At 37.3% G+C, this 23,949-nt stretch overlaps 1 protein-coding gene and 1 pseudogene across 2 annotated transcripts in view; one reads left to right on the top strand and one right to left on the bottom strand.

Moving 5' to 3' along the window:
* Positions 1-23,949, bottom strand: part of ZNF81 (zinc finger protein 81) — a 71,830-nt gene that overhangs the window by 23,604 nt on the left and 24,277 nt on the right. Inside the window, exons 3-4 of the mRNA XM_081276577.1 lie at positions 16,396-16,522; positions 5,479-5,574 (exon numbers count right to left, since the gene is read on the bottom strand). Coding sequence (XP_081132703.1) covers positions 5,479-5,574; positions 16,396-16,522 — 223 coding nt within the window. The remainder of the gene's footprint in view (positions 1-5,478; positions 5,575-16,395; positions 16,523-23,949) is intronic.
* Positions 7,977-9,935, top strand: LOC308638927 (syntaxin-binding protein 3-like; annotated as a pseudogene). Its single transcript has 2 exons — positions 7,977-8,042; positions 8,564-9,935. The product of its transcript is annotated as a syntaxin-binding protein 3-like (transcript).

Below are 23,949 nucleotides of genomic sequence, written 5' to 3'. Positions count from 1 at the left end.
AAAAAAATACTTCAACAAGCTAGAATTAGAAAGATTCTTACATAATCTACAAATGGCAGCAGCAACAATAGCAAAAAAAAAAAAAATCCCACAGTTCATACCAGACTTAAAAAGACCTAATTTTTATTCCTAATATGGAAAATACAGCAAGTATGTCCATACTCATCACTCCTATTCAACACTGAACTGAAGGTCAATAAAATAAGGAAAGGAAAACAAATTAAAAACATGAGATTTAAAAAGAAGTAAAAGTATCCCTATTTTTAAGTGATAATGATCAAGAGGAAAATCCCTGAAGTACCTATTAAAAATTCAAAGGTAGATGTAGAAATGTAAAAAGTCAATGTACAAAGTGAATGTACAAAAGTCAATCAGTAGAAAATTTTACTAGCAGTAGATAATTTGAAAACTAAAAAAAATTAATTTAGTGTGGTGGTGCACACCTGTAATCCTACTGACTTGGGAGGCTGAAGCAGAAGAATCATGAGCTTAAGGCCAGCCTCCATAATTTAGTGAGAGTCTGTCTCAAATTAAAAAAATCAAAAGGACTGGGGACATAGCTCAATGACAGAGCACCCTTGGGTTCAATCCTCAGTACCAAAACAAAACAAAATTATGGCTAGGAATGTAGCTCAGTATAGAATTCATAATTCCATTTATAATAGTAGCAAAATCATCAAATACTTAGGGATAAATTTAATAAAGAGTGCATAAGATCTCTACAATCAAAATTATAACACTACTGAAAGAAATTAAAGGTCTAAGCAATTGCTGAAATATGCCATATTCATAGCTTAGAAGTCTCAATATTATTAAGATATCAATTCTACACTTGATCCACAGAGTAGAGTCAACTCCAAACAAAATCCCAGTAGGCTTTTTGTAAAAAGTACAATCTGATTATAAAATTCATATTGAAATGCAAATGACCAAAACAAGCCAAGGCAATAAAAAAGAAAAGTTGTAGAACTTGTATCAACTGATTTGAAGACTTAGTATAAAACCTATAATAATAAAAATGTATGTGTTTGTCTAAAGGACCACATGTTAGCTATATTTCTGAATTTCCTATATTCTTGATGAGCTGGCATCTAGGGCTTAAGGTGATCCAGAAGAAACTGCTCCTTCCAGAGCTGGCTAATTCCTCGAGAAAGGAAAAGACTCAAATCATGAATATACTGCCCCTTCCAGAGCTGGCTAATTCCTCGAGAAAGGAAAAGACTCAAATCATGAATATATCATGAATATATCAACCAATCCATAGTCCATGCCCATGACTACCTCCTTCACTGGGCTCTCACAGGGTGAGTGATATGCTATATCCCTTACCTAATCACCCCAGAGACAGGTACCAGGCAAGTAGGAACAATCCCTATACCCTGGAGCCCACTGAAATTATTCAAACTAGTAAATTATAACCCTGCCTAGCCTGATCACTATGGCTGGTCTATTTCTTTCCACAAAAATAAATAAATAAATAAATAAAAATAAAAGCTCTGGTCCCTGCTTTCCCCTTACTTTTTCTACCTGGTAAGTGGATGCTGATCCATAATGGGCGGGCGGGGGGGGGGGGGTATGGGAAGAATGGAGGAACTTTGGATTGGGCAATGGGGAGGGAGGAGAGGAAAGGGAACACGGGAGCAGGAAAGATGGTGGAATGAGATGGACATCACTACCCTAGGTACATGTACAATTGCACAAATGGTGCGACTCTACATCATGTACAACCATAGAAATGAAAAGTTGTGCTCCATTTGTGTATAATGAATAGGAATGCATTCTGCTGTCATGTATAACTAATCAGAACAAATAAAAATTAATTAATTAATTACCAGCAAGGCGCAGCGGCGCACACTTGTAATCCTGGCAGCTTGGGAAGCTGAGGCAGGAGGATCTCAAGTTCAAAGCCAGCCTCAGCAACAGTGAGGTACTAAGCAACTCAGTGAGACCCTGTCTCTAAATAAAATACAAAATAGGGCTGGGGATGTGGCTCAGAGGTCGAGTCCCCCTGAGTTGAATTCCTGATACAAAAAAGAAAAAAAAAGTCAGCCTCAGAAATTTAGCAAGGCACTAATCAACTCAGTGAGACCATGTCTCTAAATAAAATACAAAAAAAAAAGGGCTGGGGATGTGGCTCAGAGGTTAAGGTTAAGTGCTTCTGAGTTCAATCCCTGGTACAACAAACAAAACAAAACAAAACAACAAAAAAAAAGAATTTCAATGGGAAAAAGAAAAACTCTTCAAAAAAAGGTTCTTTAACAACCAGAAAACATTTATTTTAAAAATGAACCTCAGGGGACTGGGGCTATATGTAGCTCAGTAGTAAAGCACTTGCCTTGCATGTGTGAGGCACTGGGTTCAATCCTCAGCACCACATATAAATAAATAAAGATACTGTGTGTTCATCTACAACTAAATAAATATTTTTTTTAAAAAAATGAACCTCAGTTGGGTACAATGGTGCATGCTTGTAATCCCAGCAACTTGGGAGGCTGAGGCAGGAGGATTTCAAGTTCAAGACCAGCTTCAGCAAATTAGCAAGACCCTAAGAAACTTGGCCAGACCCTGTCTCAAAATAAAAAATAAAAAGGGCTGGGAATGTGGCTCATTGGTTAAGCACCTCTGGGTTCAATCTCCAGTATTAAAAAAATTAAAACTAAAAATTAAAATGAACTTCAATCCTTACCCCCCACTCATGTGCGCACCACACACACACACAAACACACACACACACACACACACACACACACACACACACACACACACAAAGGACCCTAGACCTAAACTGAAAAAGCTTATAAAGCTATAGAAGAAAATATCAGAAAATTTTTGTGACCTAGTAGTAGGCAAAAATTTCTTAAACAGATCACAAAACGTACAAACAATAAAACAGATGATAAACCAGACTCCATCAAAATTAAAATATTTGTACTTTGTTAGACACCACTAAAAATAAAATTAGGGCTGGGGATATAGCTCAGTTGGTAAAATGTTTGCCTCCCATGTACAAGGCCCTGAGTTCAATCCCCAGCACCACACACACACAAAAATAAAAATAAAATCACAAGCCACAGACTGGAACAAAATATTAGCAATACATATATATATGGTAAAGGTATTAAATTGAACAAATATATTGACTCAATAATAAGAAGACAAATAACCCAATAAAAATGGGGAAGATATGAACACTTTACTAAAATTGTACAAATGTCAATACACACATGAAAAGATGCTTAGCATCATTACTCTTATCAGAGGAAGGCAACTTTAAAACATAATGAAATAGCATGCATATACATTTCAGTAGCAAAAATTAAAGAGACTGACGATATCAACGGTTGACCAAGATGTATAGCAACAGCAATTCTCATGTATTGCTATTGGGAATGTAAAATGATATAACCAATTTGCAAGACGCTTGGCAATTTCTTATAAAAGTAAGCATACACATATTATTTGATCCAGGAATTCCAATCTTAATTATTTACCCAAAGGAAATATAAACATATTCACATTCACACAAGGCACATCAGAATGTTCACTGCAGCTTCATTCCTAGTGACCAAATTTTAACCAACCTCCTATTCATCAACAGGTGTACAGATTAACAAATTACAAAACAGGTTGAGCATTCGTTATGCAAAATGCTTAAGGCCAGAAGTTTTCCAGATTTGGGGGCTTTTCAGATTTTGGAATATTTGCAAAGACTTTACCAACTGAGCATCCTTAATTCAAAAATTTGAAATCTTGGGGCTGGGTTTGTGGCTAGAAGGTAAAGCACTGGGTTCGATCCTCAGGACCACATAAAAATAAACAAATAAAATAAGGGTATTGTGATCATCTACAACTAAATTTTTTTTTAAATCTGAATTGCTTCAAAATCTGAAACTTCTCAAGTGTCCTATCAATGCTCACAAAGTTTCAGATTTGGGAGAATTTTGGATTTTTTAATTTCTGAATTAGGGATGCTCAACTTATATATTCACATCATGGTGTACTACTCAGAATGAAGCAGGAACAGAATTACAAAATGACTATACTAAGTCATGAAGCCAAACTCAAAAGAGTATATACCTTATGATATATTTATATGAAACATTAATAAAGACAAATCTAATCTATAGTGATGAAAATCATGTCAGCCATGTATGGTGGCACTTGCCTGTAATTCCAGTGGTTTAGAAGCCTGAAGCAGGAGGACCACAGTTTCGAAGCCAGCTTCAGCAACTTAGGGAGGCTGTAAACTACCTAGTGAAACCCTGTCTCAAAATAAAAAATAAAAAAGCCTGGGGATGTAGATCAGTGGTAAAGCACCCCTGGATTCAGTCCCTTGTACCAAAAAAACCCAAACATGTCAGTGTTTGCCTGGGGCTAAAGTAATAGTGTTTACTCCAGGGGGCATTAGGAAGCATTTTGTGTGATGGAAATGTTATGTCATCATGCCAGTGTCTACCTTTATCAAAACCATCAAACCGCACACTTAAAATGGATACATTTTATTCTATTTAAATTATGCCTTAATAAAATTGATTTTTATTAATATTTTAGTTGTAGTTGGACACAATACCCTTATTCATTTATTTTTATGTGGTGCTGAAGATCGAACCCAGGGCCTCGTGCATGCTAGGCAAGTTCTCTACCACTGAGCCACAACCCCAGCCCCTAATAAAGTTGATTTTAAAAGAAAAAAATGCTAAGTGATAGTGAAGCAATGTCATAAGATAAGAGAGACATGGGGCTATGAAAAGGTGGAGAGGAGTGAGGAATTTGAAGCTGATACTTACAAAGAAAATAGAAAGTAAGGTTGGTTGTAAATGTTTTTTTTTTAATATCTTGGAGAAGATGAATACGAACGGAAGAAGAAAGCTAAAGGATACTAGGAAGAATAAGAGTGAGAAAATAGCTGATTTTCAAAGAATGCAATTCCTTAAAACCTGAGTGAATATTATAAGAATCTAACACTCTGGGAGTCTGATTGAAGTGATGTAGTGTTAAAATGTGATAGGAGGAGCCCAGCAGCTCAGGAGGCTGAGGCAGGAGGTTTGCAAATTCAAAGCCAGGCTCTGCAACTTAGCAAGGCACTAAGCAATTCAGCAAGACCCTGTTTCTATATAAAATACAAAAAAAGGGCTGGGGATGTGGATCAGTGGTTAAGTGCCCCTGGGTTTAATCCCCAGTACAAAAAAAAATGTGATAGGAAAGCAAGATCCCTAGTAAGAAAGCCTGGCATGATCCAGACTATAGAAATTAGGGGCAATTCTCCTGGAGGAAAGCCAAGCAAAGAAGACAGTTTATAACAGGAAGGAAAAGAAAGGGAAAGAATAATTTGGTACCTGAGAGGCTAAAACTTTCTATCCTTGAGCAATTCCTAAGGTTTAAAACCTTTAATAAGGGTAGCATTTTAAAAGCTCAGGCCTCTCTTAGGAAAGAAAATTATTTCCATGTGTGTCTTCTACCTGGTTTACACTCACTCACCTGAATAACTCTGATGTGGGGTTTCCCCGTCCAACATCCATGGCTCCTCTCCTTGCTCCAACTTGAATATGACCTCTGGCTTGGGAACTTCAAACCCTGTTAACAGAAAATGATAAAGAATTAGGTCCAGGCCTCGTCCAGAGCCCAGACCAGAACCCAACAAGTGCCTTGCCTGGAGCACAGAACCATTGCAAGCCACCTGCATGGACAGGAACACTCAAGCTGCAGTTCCCTATCCACCAACATTTGACTCCACCCAAACCACCTCCATTTTGGGACACTGCAGCCACCACCATGCCCCTTCCCACATGGTAATCTCCACTGTGCGACAACAGACAGGGCCAGGAGGCAGCTGCCTGTGGTAGCACCACACAACACAGTGTGCCATGACGGGACAGGCTGCCCAGCCCATCCTTCCAGCACCATCTCTGAAAGCAGTTGTCTCCATCTTGGGACACCTCCACTGTCATCTTGGGTTACCTCTGCTGCCACCTCCGCCACCATTAGTTAGGGCAGATTCCATCTTGGGACACTGACTGAGGCCTGGAAACCCAACAGCAAGTTACTTATAGGCTTGACAGTATTGCCACCACCAACTAGGGACGTGGCCACTTTCATCTAGGGACAACAACCAGGACCTAGAAGACCATCACCAAGGTCCCTGTGGGCCCAGTTGCACCAGAGGTGTCCCTACTAGGTGTGCTAACAGTCACCATCCTGTTGCAGAGGCAATAGGGAGCCTTGCATAAGGTTGCCTCTCTATATATAATCTTTTTTTCCTCCTGCTAACAGGAAACTGCTGTTGATTCCCCTTTTACTTGTCCTATAATCTAATACCTCTATATTCTCACATCCTACCTCATAAAAATCATATCCCACCCATTCTCTCTGTCCACCACTAGAAAATGTAAACACTTATGCAAACTTACTGTCTATATGTATTTGTTATTTCTGTTTATAGTAGCAAAACTGTAAATGTCTAAATACACACTAATTGATTTATGACTGCATATTAGTTGCATTGGGTGCTGTAAACATTGATCTCCCCCCTAAACATTGATCTCTCCCCTAACCTGCAGGGACACTACAAGATTATAGGGTAGAAACTGCAATACTCCAAGAGGAAGACACATAGACAACATGAAAAAACAAGGGAGGAAAATGCCCCAAACCAACCAAGATACTATAACAATAGAATCCATTGACAGTGCAGTAGAAGAAACACGAGAGAAGGAGTTCAAAATGTACATAATTAAAATGATCTGAGAATTAAAGAATGACCTAAGTGGGCAGATACAGGCACATATTGCTCACTCCAACAAAGAGATATGAGAGCAAACACAGGCAGCAAAAGATTACTTCAAGAAAGAGATGGAGATTGTGAAAAAAAAACAGAAATCCTTGAAATAAAGGAAACAATAAAACAAATTAAAAAAACTCATTAGAAAGCATCACCAAAAGATTAGATCACATGGAAGACAGAACCTCAGACAATGAAGACAAAATATACAATTTGGAAAACACAGTTGACCACACAGTGAAGATGGTAAGAAACCATGAACAGAACATCCAAGAATTATGAGATACCATCAAAAGACCAAATCTAAGATTTATTGGGATAGAGGAAGACAGAGTTTCAAACCAAAGGGATGCACAATTTCTTCAATGAAATAATATTAGAAAATTTCCCAAACATGAAGAATGAATTGGAAAATCAAATACAAGAGGCTAACAGAACACCAAATGTACAAAATAACAACAGATCTACACCAAGGCACATTATAATTAAAATTACTAGCATACAGAATAAGGATAGAATTTTAAAGGTCATAAGAGAGAAGAATTAGATTACATATAGGGAGAGACCAATTCTGATCTCAGCAGATTTTTCAGCCCAGACCCTCAAGGCCAAAAGATGTTAGAACAACATATGCCAGGCTCTGAAAGAAAATGGATGCCAACCAAGAATCTTATCTCCAGCAAAATTATGCTTCAGATTTGATAACAAAATAAAAACCTTTCATGATAAACAAACATTAAAAGGATTTACAGCAAAAAAGTCTGCACTACATTCTTGGCAAAATATTCCATGAAGAGGAAATGGAAAATAACAATGAAAATCTGCAAAGGGAGGTACTACACTAAGGGAAAGGCCAATCAAAGAGAAACCAAGTCATGTTAAAAACCAAAAATAAGGGCTGGGGATGTGGCTAAAGCGGTAGCGCGCTTGCCTGGCATGTGTGCGACCCGGGTTCGATCCTCAGCACCACATACCAACAAAGATGTTGTGTCCACCGAGAACTAAAAAATAAATATTAAAAATTCTCTCTCTCTCTCTCTCTCTCTCTCTCTCTCCTCTCTCACTCTCTCTTAAAAAAAAAACAAAAATAAACCAAAATGACCAGGAATACAAAACATATTTCAATAATAAACCTGAATGTTAATGGCCTAAACTCATCAATTACAAGACACAGATTGGATTAAAAAAAGACCCAACAATGCGCCACCCTCAAGAGACTCACAGGAAAAGACACCCAGAACTGAAAGTGAAAGGATGGGAAAAAGTATATTACTCACATGGACCATGTAAACAAGCAGGGGTTTCCATCTTCATATCAGATAAAGTGGACTTCAAACCAAAGTTAGTGAAAAGGAATAAAGAAGGACATTTCAGGGCTGGGGTTGTGGCTCAGTGGTAGAGGGCTTGTCTTGCATGGGTGAGGCACTGGGTTTGAGCCTCAGCACCACATAAAAATAAATGAATAAAATAAAGGTATCATGTCCATCTACAACTAAAAATATATTTTTTTAAAAGGAGGACATTCCATACTACTCAAGGGAATCATACATCAACAAGACATAATAATTGTAAAGATCTATGCCCCAAACAATGGGGCATCTACGTATATCAAACAAACCCTTCTCAACTTCAAGAGTCAAATAGACCACAACACAATAATACTGGGTGACTTTAACACAATTCTCTCACCACTGAATAGATCTTCTTAACAAAAACTAAACAAAGAAACTATAGTAATATAATCAATAATATAATCAATAATTTAGACTTAACAGACACATATAGAATATTCCATCCATCAATATTTACACTTCACTGACTGTGTATACTCTTGATGTACCAGATGCATTTTATTACTGTTATAGTCCAGACCCTGGCAATGCCAATGGAAAAGATGCCATTATGGAAGCAATGGCTAAGCAAATAGTTACAGTATGTGCCACTTTGGATGAAAATCCTGGAGTAAGATATAAAAGTAAGCCTCTAGATAATGCCAGTAAACTTGCACAGTTGGTTGAAAAAAAAACTTGAAGACTACTACAAGATTGATGAAAAGAGACTAATAAAGGGTAAAACTCATTCCAAGCTCTTAATAATCGATTGTGACTTTGATCCTGTGTCCACTATCCTGCATGAACTGACCTTTCAGGCAATGGCATATGATCTACTCCAATTGAGAATGATACATACAAATACAAAACAGATGGAAAAGAAAAGGAGGCAATCATTGAAGAAGATGATGACCTCTGGGTGAGAATTCGACATCGGCATATTGCAGTTGTACTAGAAGAAATTCCAAAGCTTATGAAGGAAGTTTCATCAATGAAGAAAGCAACAGAAGGAAAGACATCACTTAGTCCTCTTACCCAGCTGATGAAAAAGATGCCCCATTTCTGTAAACAGATTACTAAGAAAATTGTCCATCCTAATTTAGCAGAAGATTGTATGAATAAGTTCAAGCTTAACATAGAAAAGCTCTGTAAAACTGAACAGGACCTGGCACTTGGAACTTATGCAGAAGGACAGAAGGTGAAAGATGCTATGAGAGTACTTCTTCCAGTTCTACTCAATAAAAATCATGATAATTGTGATAAAATAAGAGCAATCCTACTTTATATCTTCAGTACTAATGGAACTACAGAAGAATATTTGGACAGGTTGATCTGTAATGAAAAGATAGAAAATGAGAGTGACATGATTCATAACTCTGTCTTCCTCTATCCCAATAAATCTCAACAAGGCAAAACCATTAAGAAAGGATCGGTCTGCAGAAGAAACTTTTCACCTTTCTTGATGGACACCTTTTATCAAAGATATTATGGAAGATGCCATTGATAATAGATTAGATTCAAAGGAATGGCCATATTGTTCTCAGTGTCCAGCAGTGTGGAATGGCTCTGGAGCTGTAAGTGCTTGCCAGAAACCTAGAACTAATTATTTAGAATTGGACCAAAAAAATGGATCAAAGCTGATTATTTTTGTAACTGGAGGAATTACATATTCTGAAATGCACTGTGCTTATGAAGTTTCTCAGTTACATAAATCCTGTGAAGTTATTATTGGTTCTACACATATTTTAACATCCAAAAAGCTGTTGGATGATATAAAGATGCTGAATAAACCCAAGGATAAAGTCTCCTTTACTAAAGAAGAGTAGTTTAAGAGGGAGTGGTTTAGAGGTTCTTTAATTAATATGTTCAATTAAAAATAGAAAAAGAAAATGTTACCATCATGTAATTTAAACAATGTAAATATTTTATGGAACAATGACTTTCGAATACATTTCTTTTTTTATATTTATTTTTTAGTTCTCGGCAGACACAATAATCTTTATTTTATTTGTATGTGGTGCTGAGGATCGAACCCAGCGCCCCACGCATGCCAGGCGAGCGTGCTACCGCTTGAGCCACATCCCCAGCCCCTTAAATATATTTCTTAAAGGACTGTTTATGATTATGTATTGTTGGATTTGCCATCTTTAATAATTTAAATATTGTTGCTGCTTTATAGGTGATAAGATATTTAAATGCTTTCTAAACTTTTGTTTTAACCTCTGGAACATAATTTCTTAAAGTTATGGGTAATTTTTCATAGCCTCTTGTGTATATATACTAATCATGTACTAAATACTTATCTATCTTATGCTGAAGAATCGTTTTTTTGGGGAAAATGATTTTTAAATAACCCACTTCAATCTAATGTATGAAATATGATATGTCAAGAGCTTTGTAATGTTGTGAACAACCAATAAAAAAAAGATAAAAATAAATAAAAATAAAAATAAAAAGGAAAAAAAAGAAGATATAAAAGTAAAAACTGTAAATGTGTATGTATGATAGAATTATTTCCTATTAGTGCAGTTTTTCTTTCAACTGAAATTCACAGTTTTATGTGTAAAATAATTCAGTCACTGAGTAATTTCACAGTGTACTATCTTGCTAGATCCTTTTAAAAAACACAATTTTATGTAATTTTGAAATGATGTATGTTTAAACTAGAAAACCAAAAATAATCATGAATATTCTAAGAGAAAGTAAAATATATATTACAAAAAAAAAAAGAAGTGAGCAATTTGCTCTGCCACACACTCATGTTATGATATGCTGTCCTCAGAGGAGGTCCAAAGCAACAGGACCACCCAAACTTAGACTGGAACCTACAGAACCATGAGCCAAAAGAAACCTTTTCTTTTTATACATTTATTGCCTTGTGTATTTAGTTTTAGTTATGGATAGCTGACTAATACATCCCCTAAGGTATTTGCCTTTCCAAACATTGCTGTTTCTCCTAAGGATTGATGCCCATCACTCTTCTTAACTTCTAGGCATATAACTAGACTCAAGTTCAAGCAAGCCTCAAAAGGTGAAACACAAAGTATAGCCCATGAGGATGCATGTACACCAGAAGAACTGCATGACTTCTCTAATTTATACAGACAAAAATATGGAGAATATGTGTAGAAATGGATATCAAGAGTGGGATAATGGTGGAAGGAACACAATACTAGATCACATTTAGTTGTTTGATATGGACCCACTAAACAGAGATTCTGAATTTGATGTTGCTGCTTGAGGGGTCAAAAAGTCTCTAATAGTCTGGTTGGTTGGCTGATTCATGGACCAAAAGCTGGCCTACACTAAATGAAGCTGAAATGCCAGAAATGCCTTGGTAGACTGGAGAAAAAAGTATCTAAAACCATTGGGAATTTGGAATGCTAGTGTGGATTTATCATGTAACATCTGCACATCCATTCCAGGAGTGTCCAGAGGACATACTTGTTATCACAAGTGTGAGAAACAAATCTGTAGGAGCCCCAGCATCTTTTAAGAGTTCTGTGATTGCTCATTTGTATTTCAGAAATTAAAATTGGAACTGTTTTCAATGAAAAGGGAAACATAAATGCAATGGGAGTAATTAGATCCTGGGGTAGCAGAGGCCAAGTGGAGGTACTCTGATTGCCATAGGCAAGATGGCTATAATTACCACAATGGACAGAAGAGTCAAAGCAATACTCAGAATAGTCTGATTTATAGAGATCTATAGCATTACCTAATTGACCTTGGCATCCCCATAAAAGAATCAGATGAGCAGTCTATTAAACCTTAGTTGGTCTGTACAAACAGAAGAGTTTTAGGTCAAGGTCAGTAGAGAAGGAAGGGAACAGAGGGAAGGACAAGATGAGGGAAAGGGAAGTACTAGGGACTCAATTAGAGCAAATTATTTTCCATGCTTTTATAATTTTGTCAAAATGAATCATAATGTTATATATAACCAAAAAAAACTAATAAAAATAAGTGTTCTAGGACAAGTAAACAAAAATCTAATCTGAAGCATAAAAAGATAATAAATAAATAAATAAATAAATAAATAGGTCATGGCACCTCAATCAATTCCCAGGCTTGAGCCTGTTTATAGGCCCAGGGCCGCTTGAATGAAAGGGATAACAAGTCTCTTTGAGGAAGGACCCCGATAAAATACTAAAATTTTATACTATTAATCTTTCTCAGTCTTCCCCAAAGAGACTGTGGTCTTTTATCAGTGTAACTGTACATTGAGGAAAAGGAAATATTTTTGAGGATTTTGGACTCTTGCTCCAAACTGGAGAGGAGACCTGGAGACACAAAACATCACTGTGATCTATCAGTCAGGGTAGATGTTTAATAGAAAGAAAGTTATTAATGGAGTTTTAGATCAGATCCATCTCACAGTGGATCTGGTGGGTCTCTGACACCATCCTGTGGTTATTTCCCTAGTTAAACAATGATAATTGGAATACACATAACTCAGCAACTGTCAGAATGACTATATTGGTTCCCTGACCTGTGGAGTGAAGAATATAATGGTGGGAAAGGCCAAGTGGAAGCCATTAGAACTTCCTTTAACTAAGAAAATAGAAAAATAAAAGCAATATCCCATTTCTGGAAAAACAGCAGAGATTACTACTAACATCAGGGACTTGAAATATATAGGGGTAACAATTCCCATCATATCACCATCAACTTAGCTATCTGGCCTGTGCAAAAAACAAATAACTATTAGAGAAAGACAGTAGAGTATCATAAACTTAGCAAGACAGTGACTCTAATTGTAGCTGTTCTTCCAGATGGGGTTTCATCACTTGAGCAAATTAACACATTTCTTTTTTTTTCTTTTTTTTATTTTTATTGTTGGTCGTTCAAAACATTACATAGTTCTTAATATATCATATTTCACAGTTTGATTCAAGTGGGTTATGAACTCCCATTATTACCCCGTATACAGATTGCTGTATCACATCAGTTACACTTCCATTGATTTACATATTGCCATTCTAGTGTCTGATGTATTCTGCTGTCTATCCTATTCTCTACTATCCCCCCTCCCCTCCCCTCCCCTCCCCATTTCTCTCTCTACCCCCTCTACTGTAAATCATTTCTTCCACTTGTATTATTCTTCTCTTACCCCTCATTTCCTCTTATATGTTATTTTGTAAAACCCTGAGGATCACCTTCCAATTCCATGCGATTTCCCTTCTCACTCCCTTTCCCTCCCACCTCTCATCCTTGTTTAATGTTAATCTTCTTCTCAAGCTCTTCGTCCCTACCCTGTCCTTGGTTACTCCCCTTATATCAAAGCAGTCATTTGGCATTTGTTTTTTAAGGATTGGCTAGCTTCACTTAGCATAATCTGCTCTAATGCCATCCATTTCCCTCCAAATTCTATGATTTTGTCATTTTTTAATGCAGAGTAATACTCCATTGTGTATAAATGCCACATTTTTTTTATCCATTCATCTATTGAAGGGCATCTAGGTTGGTTCCACAATCTTGTTATCGTGAATTGTGCTGCTATGAACATCGATGTAGCAGTATCCCTGTAGCATGCTCTTATTAGGTCTTTAGGGAATAGACCGAGAAGGGGAATAGCTGGGTCAAATGGTGGTTCCATTCCCAGCTTTCCAAGAAATCTCCATACTGCTTTCCAAATTGGCTGCATCAATTTGCAGTCCCACCAACAATGAACAAGTGTACCCTTTTCCCCACATCCTCTCCAGCACTTGTTGTTGTTGGACTTCATAATGGCTGCCAATCTTACTGGAGTGAGATGGTATCTTAGGGTGGTTTTGATTTGCATTTCTCTGACTGCTAGCGATGGTGAGCATTTTTTCATGTACTTATTAATTGATTGTATGTCCTTCTCTGAGAAGTGTCTGTTCAGGTCCTTGGCCCATTTGTTGATTGGGTTATTTGTTATCTTATTGTCTAATTTTTTGAGTTCTTTGTATACTCTGGATATTAGGGCTCTATCTGAAGTGTGTGGAGTAAAGATTTGTTCCCAGGATGTAGGCTCCCTGTTTACCTCACTTATTGTTTCTTTTGCTGAGAAAAAACTTTTTAGTTTGAGTAAGTCCCATTTGTTGATTCTAGTTGTTAACTCTTATGCTATGGGTGTCCTATTGAGGAATTTGGAGCCCGACCCCACAGTATGTAGATCATAGCCAACTTTTTCTTCTATCAGGCGCCGTGTCTCTGATTTAATATCAAGCTCCTTGATCCATTTTGAGTTAACTTTTGTGCATGGCGAGAGAAAGGGATTCAGTTTCATTTTGATGCAAATGGATTTCCAGTTTTCCCAGCACCATTTGTTGAAGATGCTATCCTTCCTCCATTGCATGCTTTTAGCCCCTTTATCAAATATAAGATAGTTGTAGTTTTGTGGATTGGTTACTGTGTCTTCTATTCTGTACCATTGATCCACCCGCTTGTTTTGGTACCAGTACCATGCTGTTTTTGTTACTATTGCTCTGTAGTATAGAAATTAACACATTTCCTGTGTTAATCTAGAATGTAGCTATTGTTCTTGCAAATGTGATACCTATCAGAAAAGACAACTAGAAGTAGTTTGCTTTCAGCTGTCAAGGGGCAACAATATACCTTTACTGTTCTATCTCAGAGGTTTAAAACTGTCTAGCCGTATGCCACAATTTACTTCATATGAATCTTATTTACCTTTTCCTTCCACAAAACAATACATAAAAATTCACAGAGGAAAAACAATACAGCATAGCGGTCCATTGCACTGATGACATTAAGCTCACTGAACCTAGTAAACAAGAAATAGCAACTACTCAAGATTTATGGGTAAGACATTTTCATATCAGAATATGGAAAAGAAATCTCATAGAAATTTAAGGGCAGTAAAGTATACATGACATAAATTTAGGTCCTTCTGCCTCAAGAAATTTCTAGTGGTCCAATAGTATGGATGTCAAGACATCACTTCTAAGGTAAAGAATAAGTTGTTGCATCTATTCCCTACTATAAGCAAAAAAAGAGGTACAACACTACTGAGCATCTTTGGATTTTGCAGGCAACAATTCCTCATTTTGGTGTGCAATTCTGACCCACTGGATCACCATTTACCAAATGATCCAAAGCCTGCTAGTTTGGGGCCTCAGCAAAAGAAAAGGCTCTGCAACAGGTCTAGTCTGCAGTGTAAGTTGCTCTTCCACTTGGGCCAAATGATATAGCAGATCTGATGGTGCTACAGGTGGCAGTGGCAGATTCAGGCATTGTTTGGAACCTCTAGTAGGCCCCTATAGGTGAATCACCCTGCAGATCCTTAAGATTTTGGAGGAAAGCCTACCATCCTCTGTAGATGACTATCCTTTTGAAAAACATCTTTTGGTTTGCTATTGGACCTGAATTTACTCACCCAATGAATTTAAGCATATTAGCTAACAGGGGAGAGGAGAAATTTAGCAAGGATTCTTTAGTAATTGCAAATGAACACAGAAAAACCCAGTGTTGAAACCCTGCCCCACAGTGGGGTATTAGAAATGTGGCATACAGAATAATCACTCTCCAATGCTGCCTTTTAGTGACCCAAGTTCTTCTGATTGAGGCCCAGCCTGTAGATGTTGGGAGGACAGTAGCAGCCCCTGATGTATTGGACTTAGATATTACCAGAATCATGCTCCTAGAGAATGTAGCCCTAAGTGGGTATAAACTCCATGTAAGGCTGAATACTAGCACAAAAGCAATATTCAATAGTATCATAAGGAAAAACTTTGAAAAGAAATTTTAAGAAAATAGTTCCAGAGCACATGTCTGTTAAGAGACATGATGTCAATCCTACATAGCAACCCCATACCCTTAGGTGGTGGCCATGCCTCTCTCAGCCTTGGAAACAAGGAGATGGCCCTGCCCTCTGAAACTGAGGATATAATGGATTCCCACACCTCACCATCTCCATAGCCTATGCCCTCAGGTCTGTAGAAGTACCTGTAGCCCCACTGGCCTCTGAACCATTCTTAGGTCATTCTTCTCTTTTCTTGAAGAGTAACACATGTTCATACCCAAATAGCTTTACCATCCCCTTTTCTGCATATAGAATCAAATTATTGATAGATCTTTATTTTATTTATTTCTTTATATGTGGTGCTAAGGATTGAACCCAGTGCCTCACACATGCCAGGCAAGTACGCTACCGCTGAGCCACAGCCACAGCCCCTGTAAAGACTATTTCTAAATAAGGTCACAATCTGAAGTATTGAGGATTAAAACTTCAGTATATGTTATTTGGAGGACCATTTCAACCCTGAGTTTCTCATAGCTACATAGGATAGTGATGCTTACCCACTGAGAGCAGGTGGCTATAGTTCTCCAGCATTACATCTTGGTACAGGCACCTTTGAGTAGAGTCCAATTGCTGCCACTCCTCTCTACTGAAGTCCACAGTCACATCCTCAAATGATACTGGTATCTGTAACAACACAATCCTGTTCAAGGCAACCCAATCAGCACTAGGGGATAGGGAGATGAAAGACAGGACATGGTTTTTAATGATTTTTCATCATGATGTACCATGTAGTATGCAAAATACATTAATTTCATTATAAGAGTCCCCAGTCTTAATCCATTCCAGCATCAACTCTACACTACTACCCAGCATGCTGTTGGCATTGATGTGTACAGACAAGTTAAGTGCAAGATTCTTGCCAAAAGAATGTCACTAGAAAGGCAATTTGTAAATCAATGGAAATGTAACTGATGTGACACAGCAATCTGTATACGGGGTAAAAATGGGAGTTCATAACCCACTTGAATCAATCTGTGAAATATGGTATATTAAGAACTATGTAATGTTTTGAACAACCAACAATAAAATAAAATAAAATAAAAAAGAATAAGCATATTGAACATATTAGGCACTCTAAAAGCTAAGACAGCTTCCTGAAACGTATGAAGGAAAATTACCTGAAAAAGAAGGAACCCCAAAACAAAGGTAACTACATTCAGCTGAAATGCCAGCCTGCTCCACCCAAAGAAGGATGTTTTGTGAGAACAAATGGAAAGGAGCCTGAGCTGCTGGAATCTATTCCCTATGAATTAATGACATAATAAATGTTAAAAAAATAAATAAATAAAGGCCTGTGGGCTATAAAAATGATTTTCTTAAAAAAATCACTTTGGGGGGCTGGAGATGTGGCTCAAGCGGTAGCGCGCTTGCCTGGCATGCGTGTGGCCCGGGTTCGATCCTCAGCACCACATACAAACAAAGATGTTGTGTCCACTGAAAACCAAAAAAATAAATATTAAAATTCTCTCTCTCTCTCTCTCTCTCTCTCTCTCTCTCTCTCTCTCTCTCTCTCTCTCTCCTCACACTCTCTCTTTAAAAAAAAATTTAAAAAAATCACTTTGGGCCCCAGGGAATAATGACATTGGTTTCATTCAAGATACAAAATCAGTAAAAGTAGCTTATAACTTATCATGTATAAAATAATATCCTTTGTTGAAAGTTCAATTAGAAGTGATAAAACTAATGATAAAATAATTAGAAAAACCAAGAATAATTGGAAAATGGCACTCAGCCTGTAATACTCCTACATTTCTAGTAAGGCAAGGTATATTTGATGTAGTTGAACAACTATTATGTAAATTTGCACAAGATCTTAAAGAAGTCAATGAATTTCTTGTTCCATGAACCCCTGTAGTTCCTAATTCTTGAACTATTCTGGTTTCAGTACCATAGTCTGCTAAGTTTTTCTCTATACTTTGTGTTCCACTATTTTTTCTGTTCCTCTAGCCAACACATAAATTCTTGCTTGATTTTACTTAGGATAGAGTTCAGTATTTATGGCAGAAGATCTCTCAAGTGTTTTAGGTCTCTCTTATTTTTCTATGTATACGTCTAATACACAGGAAATCTTAGGGAAATGTATCCTACTGGAAGGATCTATAATTACCCAATCCGTAAATTATTTGCTGGTAGCCTCCCAAACTAAAGAGCAAGTAAAACTGATTCTTTGGCTTTGTTTTGGTTCCTTGCTTCACTGGGCCTCATTAGAAAAGCTCTAATATTGCCAAATAGAAGTAAAATATTTAAGGAATCTGGTGTCACATGAAGTCTTCAAATTTGAAGATAAAAGAGATGCTACAATAAAATAATTTACATAATTTGGGGGATTTGTGAGGTACCAAAGAACAATGAATTCCAGTTTTATTCTCTGACACAAAAGCATGGTAATACTTTAGATCCTCTGATTAATGTGCCATCTGATTATTTATGTACAAGCATCATTATCCAATCCTAATATTGTACTTGAAAGATACAAACTTCTAAACTGTGTTAGTCTTTTTATCAGATCCTCATCAGACAGACAACTATGAACATACAATGGTAATAGAAGGAAATGCTAGGCAGCAACTGAATTTTTCTGACATTCCTGTTCAAAATGCATAATTCATAATGCAGAGTTGATCATGAACCCTGGACAAAAGGGACCACTTTTAGGCTTTCTATGCTTTGGTGACTGCTCAGGAAATCTTGCAAGCTTATGTTTTGTCTCAAATTAAATCAGCTACAAGTGGCCACATTACTAGCAGCTACTAAAGCTATAATTCTTAGTTCAGGAAAAACCAAATCAATATAATAGTACATACGTGTTTGGTGTCTGGGAAAAATGGGATTCTTATCTTCAATGGGAACTAAAACATCTCATGGAAAATTAATATCTGTGTTGTTAAAGGTTTCACAATTGCCTACTCAGGTATCAATAATTCACAAAAGAGCCCACATAATGCAGAATGATAGAGTTTCTAAAAGCAATGAAATTACCATACTGTGAACAGAACAATGAGGTAGTCTATGAGAATAGTAATAAATTTGCCAGAGTATTTCTTTTTCACTTGAGTCCCAATATCAGTATCATTTACTTTAGAAAACTGAAGGACCAAGTCCTTTGTGAGATTAGGCCTTCTGAGGTGTTCGTTTTGCACAGAAAGCATAAATCCAGCTCCATTTTCTCTTATTTTGATAGCAGAATGGGTGATCAGCAGCACTTGAAAAGGCCCTCTCAACTGGGTCTTTTACTGTGTATATTTGCATACAGATGAAATCTAGTGGTTGATAGAGGTAGCAGACTTATTACAGCATGTCCTTCCAGGTCTTATGATTTTATATATCAGGGTTTCTAGGGAAGAGAGAAACCCTTTTAATATTTATTTATTTAGTTTTAGGTGAACATAGTATCTTTATTTCACATTTCTATGGTGCTGAGAATCGAATCCAGTGCTTCACACGTGCTACCACTTGAGCCACATCCTCAGCCCAGTAATTTCAATTTCTTAAGAATTATATTTAAGGGCTGGGGTTTTGGCTCAGTGGTAGAGTGCTTGCCTAGCATACATGAGGCACTGTGTTCAATTCTCAGCATCACATATAAATTAGTAAATAAAGTTTTTAAAAAACCTTCCTTTAAAAAAAAAAAAGAATTATATTTAAGCCAGGTATAGTGGCACATTCCTGTAATCCCAGCTACTCAGGAGATTGAGGTAGAAGAATCATGAATTTGAGGCCAGCCTGGGCAACACAGTGAGACATTATCCCAAACTAGTATCACATTTTACTAGAAAACAAATCTGTTATTTGTTATGTTGCTTTTTTTCTATACTCCCAGTCATGGTCTCCATGATTAGATATTCCCAATGAATACCATATTATATTCCCAAAATAGACATGATCTGGACTTTCAAGTCCAACAATCCAATTATTTGCACAATAATGGTGTAACTATCTTCATTACTAATTTTTGAGGGTACCAAACTAAATTTTTTATATAATAATATAATCCAGATACTCAATATCTAAATTTCATATTGAAATGTTTTGTGAACTGGTTTGGTTGGAAGGATCCTTACAGAAAAAAGGAATCTTTCTCAGCTATAAAAGCCTGCAGTTTTCACAAACCCCACCCACCAAAAGAAGCAGAGTCAAACTCTGGTTTCACCTTCAACCCTTCCAATTTGGAATTTGTTAAGGGGCCTATTTGAGGCTATATACAAGAGAAAAAGGAGACTTATTATAATAGAAGCCTGGAAGGAACAGGAACAGACACAGCTACACCTCTTTTGATACTGAGACTTTGAATAATAGACTTTAAAAGAATTAGGATATAAGGCCTCTGGAGGGCTACTCTTTAGGCTAGTGTTGGTAAAACTTTATAAGGATCTACAAAATAACAATGATTTGAAAGACCAAGCAATAAAGACAAGACAATAATCAGTCAAATTAATGTATAAGGAAATGAGATATTTTGCACATTGCTAATCAAGAATGTGCTTTTAGGGGCTGGGGTTGTGGCTCAGTGGTAGAGCACTTGCCTAGCGCATGTGAGGCACTGGGTTTGATCCTCAGCACCAAATACAAATAAATAAATAAATAAAATAAAGGTATTGTGTCCATCTACAACTAAAAAAAAATTTAAAGAATGTGCTTTAACCATTCACCACTGGCAATGTTACACTGACTTTTCAAATTCACCCTATGATAATTTTCATAATTGCTTTGCTTCACATTTTACTATATATTTGCTAGATCTTTAGGTGGCTAGCTACAAACTGCCCGTGGGGGTAGGAAAGATGGTGGAATGAAATGGACATCATTAAACTAGGTACATGTATGACTGCACGAATGGTAAGACCCTACTTTGGGTACAACCAGAGAAGTGAAAAATTGTGCTCCACTTGTGTACAATGAATCGAAGAGCATTCTGCTGTCATGTATAAATGATTAGAACAAATAAATAAATAAATTTTTAAAAAATAAATAAAAAATTTAAAAAGGCAGAAATGGTGGGTGATGGAGACAATGAGACAATTGTAGTGTTACTACAAAAGAAGGGAAAATTATGAGAGGAAAAATTGAATTTTCCCTATTTCAAAAATGGAAAGAGATACCCCATTTTTCTTTTATTAGAGCTTTTCCTTGAGAAAACTTCTAAATCTTTCTTTTGCCCCTTTGAAATATTAACAGATTGCTTGGGATGCACAATGCATTCTGGCTTAATGCTTATTCAATAATAAAACTCTTTTCTTTCTACTCTACATTGTGGAGAGGATTTCTGGGGGTGGCCAGGAAACTTTATTTTTAAATTTCCCCCACCATCATGCAATCATGCTGATTCTGGCTACTGCTTTTTTTTTCTTCCTGTAATAGGTCTTGTGACTTTTGCCAGCACACTTGAAACTGTGGCAAGCCCTCTTGTTAGCTTGTAAGTAGGGTGATATCTCAGATTCTTCACATTTTTTAAACTCTTTTTAAAAAATATTTATTTAAAAAAATATTTTAATACCTTTATTTCACTTATTTATTTTTATGTGGTGCTGAGGATCGAACCCAGGATCTTGCGTGTGCGAGGCAAGCGCTCTACCACTGAGCCACAGACCCAGCCCCTTAATATTTATTTTGTAGGTGCAGATGGACACAACACAATGCCTTTATTTTTATGTGGTGCTGAGGATCGAACCCGGGTCCCGCCCATGCTAGGCAAGCACTCTACCGCTGAGCCACAACCCCAGCCCCTCTTCACATTTTTTAAGGTGATAGATATTGAACTCAGAGCCTCACAATGCTAATCAAGTGCTCTACCACTGAGCTACATTTCCAGCCCTTCACAGATGTTGATACTGACAGCAAATATCAGTTTGTATTCAGATAGCAAGTACTTCGATATACATTTTCATCTCTCCCCCACGGGAACTGAGTACCTTATTATTTAACATCAGTGGGTCTGGCATCAACATGACTGCTCCTACCTCAAATAGCCAAAATTGTCACTATATAGAGCAACCCCCTTGGTTAGCACCTTAGCCCATATTCTATAATAGTATTCCTGGGACTGGGTGATTTAAGAATGAAAGAGGTTTATTTTGCCTCATGGTTCTGAAGGGTGGGAAGATCTGCTCAGCTTCAATTAATGGAAGAAAGTGAAAGGACAAGTGGGTGCATGTGGAAGAGACAAACATAAGGGTTAACCCTGCTTCACAACAATTGGCCCTCACAGAAACTAATTCAGAGAAAGAAAACCCTTTACACTTTTGGACTTACCATTCTTATATAGATAATTAGGGACAGCCCTTCGGAAAAGCAGTTATCAGCTTGCTATGGACCCTTGTTAAAACTGAACACCTGACCCATGGTGGCCTTGTGATTCTTCAGCCTGACAATACTATTTTAGTGTAGACTGATTGAGACTCAGTGACTAACAAAGTAAGAAGAAACCAAAAGGCCTCACTTATCAAAAGAATAATATATTCCAGGGGCTGGGGATGTGGCTCAAGTGGTAGCGCACTCTCCTGGCATGTGCGGGGCACTGGGTTCGACCCTCAGCACCACATAAATATAAAATAAAAGATGTTGAGTCCACTGAAAACTAAAAAATAAAAGAAAAGAATAATATATTCGAGCTGGCCCAATCCCAGCAGCATCTTGGCTTTCCATGAAAATGGGACAACTACTCTGTTAAGGGAAATTTTATCTCCCACTTTGTCAACTAGTTTGTACTAGTTGCAGGGCAAAATGGGATCCTCAATTCAAAGAGGTTCCCCTAAATGTCTGGGCCTCATCCACTAATGGTTTGGCTGAGATGAAATCTGATGGTTTCTACTAGACTGTTCAACCTAAGAAGACCTGAGAATGGATGTGGGTGCTCCACTCAGCAGGTAGAACTCAAGGTCATTTTCCTAACTCTGCCCAATATTCCCTTTGATATTTATTGATTCTTGAGCTATTAACAGTGGTTCAGCTATTGGTCTCCCACTTGAAAGACCATAGACAGATTAGACAGTTAGGTATCATGGACTGTAGAAACAAATTGCAGCTATGAATAGAATGGTCTGGGTCATCCAAATAGATGCCCATGGTAAGCATCTACTCTGATGAAACTGACTGGAATCAAGCTGCTGATTGAGATTTCACTACCTAGCTTACTGTCATTGACACCTGGATCCATCATCACATTAGATATGACAATGCATCCATTGTCAAAGATTGGGCATAAATTAGGAGACCCTGTATTTCTGATACAGAAGCTACCACTGTATGCCAGTCTTGTGACTTCTACAACACTGCCCATTGTGATGGGGAACAACACATCACATGAGGTGTGGTCCCATTTGCTCCTGTTGAATTAACTACAATACACCTTAAGTCACCTCTAAGAGCTTTCACTGAGGCTATGCCACTGTTGACATTTCTTTGGGTTAAACAGTTGCTGTTTCAAACTGCTCAGATAATTGCAGCTGCACACTGTGGCTATTTTGGTTTTTCAGACTATTTATAGCCTGAAAATGTCACACCTTTTATTTAAAAGCCATGCAACTATGGGCTGATAGTCAAGGTATATGATTGACTTCCACACTCCCTGCTAACCACTGGCATCTGGTATTAAGTGTTGAAATGGCCTCTTCAAAAATCAACTCACATAGCTGGTGATGTAGCTAAGTGGTAGAGTACTTGCCTAGCATGTGCAAGGCCCTTGATTCAGTCCCCAGTTCCCACCAAATTAAGTAAATAAAATAAAATATAATAAAAATGAGTTTAAAAAAATGACTCAGAGGGACTTCCAACTCTGCCTCCCTCACTTCATCATTATCTTTTAGGCAGTTTGGTCAGTGAATATGGCTGACCCCAGAAGGGGATTATCTTCTTTCAACCATTACCTTGACAATGACAAGAGCAAAGAGCATAGAGGGTCATACAGATGTATTTTGAAAACTTGGGATTTTGTTTGGAATAATCTTTCTTTCCCCTAACAGCATCCCAGACTACAGTGGTTAGTAAACTCCTCAGTGGCATCCCAGTGAGAAAGGAGCTTAAGGAACTTAAATTTAATTCTGATCAGCCACCTG

Source organism: Spermophilus citellus (assembly GCF_964194105.1).
Source record: "Spermophilus citellus genome assembly, chromosome: X".
NCBI classification, from domain to species: domain Eukaryota; kingdom Metazoa; phylum Chordata; class Mammalia; order Rodentia; family Sciuridae; genus Spermophilus; species Spermophilus citellus.
This window is presented reverse-complemented; position numbering and strand designations above follow the sequence as displayed.